This window comes from Lolium perenne, chromosome 1 (assembly GCF_019359855.2).
Source record: "Lolium perenne isolate Kyuss_39 chromosome 1, Kyuss_2.0, whole genome shotgun sequence".
NCBI lineage: Eukaryota > Viridiplantae > Streptophyta > Magnoliopsida > Poales > Poaceae > Lolium > Lolium perenne.
Genome location: NC_067244.2, coordinates 21,536,568 through 21,544,608, shown reverse-complemented (window position 1 = coordinate 21,544,608; position 8,041 = coordinate 21,536,568). Strand labels below are relative to the sequence as shown.

The 8,041-nt window shown below is 45.9% G+C and overlaps 1 protein-coding gene across 1 annotated transcript; it reads right to left on the bottom strand.

The window, feature by feature from the left end:
• Positions 1-1,799: 1,799 nt before the first annotated feature.
• Positions 1,800-3,429, bottom strand: LOC127329042 (uncharacterized). The gene is made up of 2 exons (XM_051355592.1): positions 2,205-3,429; positions 1,800-1,948 (listed from the first exon to the last, which is right to left on the bottom strand). Exons 1-2 carry the CDS (start codon positions 3,427-3,429, stop codon positions 1,800-1,802), a joined length of 1,374 nt encoding a protein of 457 aa, XP_051211552.1.
• Positions 3,430-8,041: the final 4,612 nt, after the last annotated feature.

Here is an 8,041-nt window from a genome sequence, read left to right as displayed (position 1 = left end):
TAAAACTAAGCAAGACAAAAACAAAGTAAAGAGATTGAGAAGTGGAGACTCCCCTTGCAGCGTGTCTTGATCTCCCCGGCAACGGCGCCAGAAAATATGCTTGATGGCGTGTAACTCACACGTTCGTTGGGAACCCCAAGAGGAAGGTATGATGCGCACAGCAGCAAGTTTTCCCTCAGAAAGAAACCAAGGTTTATCGAACCAGGAGGAGCCAAGAAGCACGTTGAAGGTTGATGGCGGCGGGATGTAGTGCGGCGCAACACCAGGGATTCCGGCGCCAACGTGGAACCTGCACAACACAACCAAAGTACTTTGCCCCAACGAAACAGTGAGGTTGTCAATCTCACCGGCTTGCTGTAACAAAGGATTAACCGTATTGTGTGGAAGATGATTGTTTGCAGAAAACAGTAGAACAAGTATTGCAGTAGATTGTATTTCAGTAAAGAGAATTGGACCGGGGTCCACAGTTCACTAGAGGTGTCTCTCCCATAAGACAAACAGCATGTTGGGTGAACAAATTACAGTTGGGCAATTGACAAATAAAGAGAGCATGACCATGCACATACATATCATGATGATTATAGTGAGATTTAATTGGGCATTACGACAAAGTACATAGACCGCCATCCAACTGCATCTATGCCTAAAAAGTCCACCTTCAGGTTACCATCCGAACCCCCTCCAGTATTAAGTTGCAAAGCAACAGACAATTGCATTAAGTATGGTGCGTAATGTAATCAACAACTACATCCTTAGACATAGCATCAATGTTTTATCCCTAGTGGCAACAGCACAACACAACCTTAGAACTTTCTGTCACTGTCCCAGGTGTCAATGCAGGCATGAACCCACTATCGAGCATAAGTACTCCCTCTTGGAGTTACAAGCATCTACTTGGCCAGAGCATCTACTAGTAACGGAAAGCATGCAAGATCATAAATAACACATAGGTATAACTTTGATAATCAACATAACAAGTATTCTCTATTCATCGGATCCCAACAAACGCAACATATAGAATTACAGATAGATGATCTTGATCATGTTAGGCAGCTCACAAAATCCGACAATGATAGCACAATGGGGAGAAGACAACCATCTAGCTACTGCTATGGACCCATAGTCCAGGGGTAGACTACTCACACATCACACCGGAGGCGACCATGGCGGCGTAGAGTCCTCCGGGAGATGATTCCCCTCTCCGGCAGGGTGCCGGAGGCGATCTCCTGGATCCCCCGAGATGGGATCGGCGTTGGCGGCGTCTCTGGAAGGTTTTCCGTATCGTGGCTCTCGGTACTGGGGGTTTCGTCACGGAGGCTATTTGTAGGCGGAAGGGCAGGTCAAGAGGCGGCACGAGGGCCCCACACCACAGGGCCGCGCGGCCAAGGGGGGGGGGGGCCGCGCCGCCCTAGGGTGTGGCCCCCTTGTGGCCCCTCTTCGTCTCTCCTTCGGACTTCTGGAAGCTTCGTGGAAAAATAGGCCCCTGGGCTTTGATTTCGTCCAATTCCGAGAATATTTCCTTACTAGGATTTCTGAAACCAAAAACAGCAGAAAACAGCAACTGGCACTTCGGCATCTTGTTAATAGGTTAGTTCTAGAAAATGCACGAATATGACATAAAGTGTGCATAAAACATGTAGATAACATCAATAATGTGGCATGGAACATAAGAAATTATCGATACGTCGGAGACGTATCAGTGGAGGAAAAAGGAAGACGAACATGACGACCTAACTGACAGGCATTGCACAAGCTAGTCTTATCTTTATTCTTTTCCCTAGGTATAACTGAAGAGCGAACTAAGGAGTCCATGACAGGCCGGCCTGGATGTCCGAGTCGACGGTGCCACAGTGTAGAATCGGCAACCAGGAAGGCAATGGGTGGACTGGTGGAAGAAGCTTGCACCGGGTAGAGAGCTCCGAAGCTATTGCATCTGAGAATGTCGGTCCTGGTACGCAGATCCTTCACAGAGAAACCAATAGGGTCAAATTCAACGGAGACATGATTATCAGTAGTGAATTGACGCACGGACAGAAGGTTTTTGACAATGTGAGGGGCTACTAAGACATTGCGAAGGTAAAGTGGACGGGTGGAGGAGGAAAGGGGACGTGCGTGGCCGGTAGCAGTGATCGGAAGAGAGGAACCATTACCGACAATAACCGCACGAGAAGAAGGTGAAGGGGGAGACACGGAAGTGAGCATACCGCGGTCGGACGCGAAGTGGGAGGATGCGCCAGTGTCCATCACCCATTCACGAGGGGGAGCTTGCAGTCCCATGGTTTGGAACTGATTGAGCAGAGCCTGCTGGTCCCAGGAGGCCGTCGAGTGTGCCGGAGGTGGAGGCGCAACGATGGGAGCGGTGTTGCCGTAGCCGTGGGGCAATGGTGGAGTGCCATAGCCGTAGGAGGGAACCGCACCATATGGGCTGTGCGCGTAGTAGGCATGAGAGGGCGGCGCGGGGCGGGGCACGTAGTGCTGCCGACCGAGCAAGCCAGCCTGGCCGTAGGGCCACACCTGAAAGGCGCCGTTCCAGGGGAGCTGCATTGGCGTCCAAGATGGGGCGGCTGGGGCCGGGGCCGTGACGGGCGCGACCTCTTTTTCCTGCTTCTCCTTGTCCTGTTTCTTCTTCTTCTTCTTTCCCTTGCCGTCACCCTTGCCAGGGTTAGGGTTTGGGTTGGGCGTGGCGGAGTAGAGAGCCGTGTCACCAGAGCGGGATCGACGGTTCTTCTTCTTCATGTCCTGAAGCTCAAGAAGAGATCGGCATTTGTCGAAGTTCATCCCGGGCATGAGGGAGATGAGATCGGCAGCCGGGTCGTATTGCTCGGGGAGGCCGTTGAGACACTGGATGACGAGCTTGGCGTCGTCGACCGGAGCGCCTAGATCAGTAAGGCCATCAGAAAGGCTCTTAACCTTGGTCAAGTAGTCCTTCATCGTCAGCTCGCCCATGTCAAGCCCGTCGAGCTCGGTGGAGAGATGAAGCTGGCGGTTGATCTTGTGGTCGGTGAAGAGGCCGTTGATGCTGGTCCAGAGCTCGACGGCTATAGGATCATCGCCCGGCTTCATGACGGCGTCGAGGAGGCCAAGGGAGACGGACCCGTAGAGCCACGAGACGACCGTGGCGTCAAGCAGAGTCCACTCCGGCGTCGGATCGGACGGAGCAGCCGTGTCGATGTGATCCAGCAGGGCGTACTTGCGAAGGGCGGCGCGGAAGAACGTGCGCCATTGGCGGTGAACGCCGGTGTCGAGGGCGAGCTCGACGGGAACATGCCCCTTGATGGAGGAGAGGCCGACGGCTTGAGCGTGCAAGGAGGAGATGGAGAAGAAACCCGCGCTGGAGTGCGCGGGGTTGGCGATGGCAAGCTTGCTAGAGGCCTCGCGTTCCTGCTTCTCTTTGAGCTCCCGCGCAGCGCGCTCGCTGTCGTCGCCCATGGCTGCCAAGAAGGGATCTAGGTTTTAGGAGGTGGGTGGCTCGCAGAGGTGGCGGCGGAAGAGGAGGGCGACGCGGTCCGGGTTAGGGTTTTGCGTCTGATACCATGTAAGAGTTTAGGAACCACACATTGTGGTGTCTTGTATTGATCTATATATAGGGGGAATACAAGACAGAGTCCTTGTCACATACGACACGGACACATACAAGATTACACATATACAACCGTATCTCTATACAAATACATATACGGTTTATATTCTAACAAACAGTCTTCCCAAGCCATCATCTATCAATTAGACTGAAATGATGGCCAGACAACTGAATCAACTAGTGTTAATCATGCATGTAGATTGATCATCCAGAGTTCGAGACAGAAGAGAATGGTGATCACTGATCAGTCGGCACCACAATGGTGTTTGCAGTTTTCAGTGGGTAGATTATGCAACCCTGCACAGAGAACTCTAATATAAGTAAGAGACAAAAGGTATGCTTCTACTATGTTTTTTCGGGCCTGTTTCCAACATTGCTTATCCGAAGTCTCGGAGTGACATATTCCCATTACGAAATGGAAACACACCTGCTGTTCGTGAGAGTCTCTTTCAAGTATAATAAATCAAGTATTGGATCTTTACTCTACATAATGCAGCAATATCAGTTTGTAAACAGAAACTCTGTCACGATCTATAAAGTATAGGACTATCCATTTTAAGTTGCAACTAAACAATACTGACCCAGCGGTGTCCTCCGTCGCACCGTCTTTGAAAATGCTAGCTGCCTCCGTTACCCGGGCTGGGTATTCCATAGTAAATCCGACGAGGGTTTGGACTTTTGTGTTGCTGGCAAAGTATTTTGCGTACGTCTGGATATACTTATTTTTCTTTGGTCAATGCTTGCCGAGCATAATCGATTGGCTCACGATGTAGACGAGAAGCAACCCCTGCCTTGGACAGGCTAGCTCCGTTTCGTGATGCCAAGGCCTTGCGTGTGAAGACGTGATGATTACCTTTTTTTCGAGACTGCGTACCTTAATTCTATAGAAAGCGGAAACTTTATTACAAAGAATGGCCTCGGATGTGTACAGGGAGGCCAACGCTCCAAAGAACTCCAAAGAAACCAAAGCCTACTCTGGGTACTCTCTCTCTCTCTCTAGAAAGAGGGGCGCCCTCTGCTACTCGACACATCTTCCTAACAAGGCTGAAATCATCCACCACACGTCCACACGGCCGGGCTGCCAGGTTGCTGCGTGGACAGTACAGACAAGACCATCGAACCATTTTCTGTCCATAGCTCTGAATGTGCTTCGTTACGTAGGGTACTACGAAGGTGACACCTAGCCTCTCTGGCCGCGCGCACTGGAACCAGACCTTCCTCGTAAAAACACATTGCACCGGTAGTTTTTTTTTTTAGATATGGGAGCATAGCCCGACCTCTGCATCAATCGATGCACACATCCATTTATTAAATAAAACGTCGATGTCAAGTACTTATTACATAAAGATATCAAAACAAAACATCTGTAGATGAAAAGTGTGCAAAAACTATCCATCTAGAATTCTGCTAGTGTGCCGTCATCCAGTAGCCCGGAAATAGCAATCCTGAGTGACCTCCAGGAGCCGGTTGCATCCAGAAACCATGGTATCCCGCTGGTCCGCCGGGAGCAAATATGCCCATAGTTGTATCCAATGCGCCGCACGAAGAATAACCTGCAAAAAATTTGTACCCTTTTGTTTATTAAAGATGATATCATTCCGGCTAGTCCAAATCGACCAACAAATTGCCGAAACACCAATTCGAATATATGTTTTATCCTTCTTATTCACTCCATTTAACCAATTACCAAACATATTAGTTATATTGGAAGGAGGTGGAATATTATATGTCAAAAATATCATTCTCCAAACAATCTTCGCAAAAGGACAATGAAAAAATAGATGATCAACAATTTCATCATTATTACAAAAACAACATTTTTGACATCCAGTCCATTTCCTCTTTGCCAAATTATCCTTAGTAAGCAATACTCTATTACTTAAGAACCACATGAAAATCTTAATTTTTAGAGGAACCTTAATCTTCCATAAGTATTTCCGTAAAAATCTGGTATGGCCATTCATAAGATCAAGGTACATAGATTTAACAGAAAATATACCAGATTCATTTAGGTTCCAAACAAACGTATCCGATTCATTAGAAAGATGAATAGACATAAGCCTCTGACATAAGTGTAACCACAAATTGTATTTATAATCATTAAAAATTCGTCTAAAACCAATATTCAGCGGTGTATTTGCTAATACCGTAGAAACCAACTCATTTTTCCGTTGGACAATATTATATAAAGACGGATATTGTAAAGCTAGAGGACAATTACCCAGCCAAGTATCCTCCCAAAATCTCACTGATAGACCATTACCGACTTTGAACCTCCCCCTCTTAAAGAACTCCGGTTTAACCCGCATAAGCCCCTTCCAAAAAGGTGAATCTGTGGGTTTAGCCTCTACCTGAGCCAATGTTTTGTTTTTGATATATTTATTGTGAAGTAGTTGTTGGCACATCCCTTCCTCCTGCAGCAATTTGAAAAGCCATTTGCTTAAAAGACATAAGTTTTTCAATTCAAGCACCTCAATTCCCAAACCTCCCTGATCCTTAGGCCTGCAAACTATATACCATCGAGATAATCTATACTTCTTCTTATCATTCTCCTCTTGCCAAAAAAACCGAGAACGATAATAATCAAGTCTCTTGTGTACCCCTTTAGGAATTTCTAGTAAAGATAACATAAACATAGGTAGGCTCGTAAGAACAGAATTTACAAGCACTAAGCGATCCCCATAGGACAACATTTTTTCCTTTCCAGCATCCTAATTTTGAGGCAAAACGGTTCTCCATCGGATTCCATTCAGAATTACGAAGGCGTCTGTAGTGTATAGGAACCCCTAAGTAACGTAGAGGTAAAGTCCCAGATGTACACCCAAATATAGTTTTATATTGATGCTCAAAGTCTGTAGCTTTACCGAAACAAAACAGCTCGCTCTTATAAAAATTAATTTTAAGACCAGATAATTGCTCAAAAATACAAAGAATGAGTTTCATATTAACAGCCTTAACTAAGTCGTGTTCCATAAACAAAATGGTATCATCAGCGTACTGCAAAACTGAAACCCCTCCCTCGACAAGATGTTGAATGAGGCTTCCAACTTGACCCTCCTCCTTAGCCCTAGCTATCAAAATAGCCAACATATCGGCAACAATATTAAAAAGGATAGGTGATAACGGATCCCCCTGCCTCAATCCTTTTCGTGTTTGGAAGTTATGGCCCACATCATCATTCACCTTAATCCCCACACTACCCCTCTCTACGAAACTTCTAATACGCTCACACCAAACGTTATTAAACCCCTTCATCCGAAGTACCTGCTGGAGGAAACGCCATTTTACCTTATCATATGCCTTCTCAAAATCAATTTTGAAAAGGACTCCATCCAGCTTTTTACTATGTAATTCATGAATCGTTTCATGTAACACCACTACTCCTTCTAAAATATGTCTACCCGGCATGAAAGCGGTTTGGGATGGTCTCACTACCGTGTGTGCAACATCTGACACCCGGTTAGTAGCTACTTTAGTGAAGATTTTGAAGCTAACATTTAACAGACAAATAGGTCTATACTGTTGAATTTGGACGGCGTTTTGTTTCTTGGGAAGCAACGTAATAATCCCAAAGTTTAATTTAAAAAGGGGGAAGCCACCATTTTGGAAGTGTCCAAACATGGCCATCAAATCCCCTTTAATTACATTCCAAAATCTTTGATAAAACTCCGCTGGAAAGCCATCAGGTCCTGGTGATTTATTGTGTTCCATCTGGTTGATGACACTAAAAACTTCATCCTCTGTAAAAATTTGTGATAGAAGCTCACTTTCCTGAACAGACAACTGTGGGATATCATCATTGCGATCCTCCATCAAGGTGAAAGAATTCTCATCAGGTGCTCCGAAGAGCTTCTTATAATATTCAGTGATAAAAACTTTTAAATTGTCATCGCCCACAATGGTCCCTTCTTCCTGTTCAAGTTGGAAAATTTTCTTCTTTCTATGTTTTCCATTAGCAATTAGATGAAAATACTTCGTATTATTACCCCCCTCCTGTATATGTTTTATTTTAGCTCTTTGTGCCCATTTCGTCTCTTCATCTCTCCTAAGCTTATTTAATTGTTCATTTGCCTTCCTCAATTCAGCCCTTTCCACATCATTTAGAGGACAAGACTCAGCCTGAATATCAAGGAAATCTATTATATTAAGCAACCTTTCCTTCTCCTTCTTATACTTCCCACTTAAATTCTTTGCCCAGCCACGTAAAAATCTCCGTAAATGTCTTATTTTATTCTGCCAAGTTACAATTGGTGTTTTTCCAGCGGAGACTGCCGCCCATTCCCTTTTAACCATATCATAAAAACCCTCTTGTTCGAACCAAGAAAGCTCAAAAGAAAATCTCGCTTTATTCCCAATATGAGCATGATTGCCCGAATCAATTAGAAGAGGGGTATGATCTGATCCGGCCCGAGTAAGAGCCCTAACCGAAACCAAAGGAAATTTTTGTTCCCACTCCACACT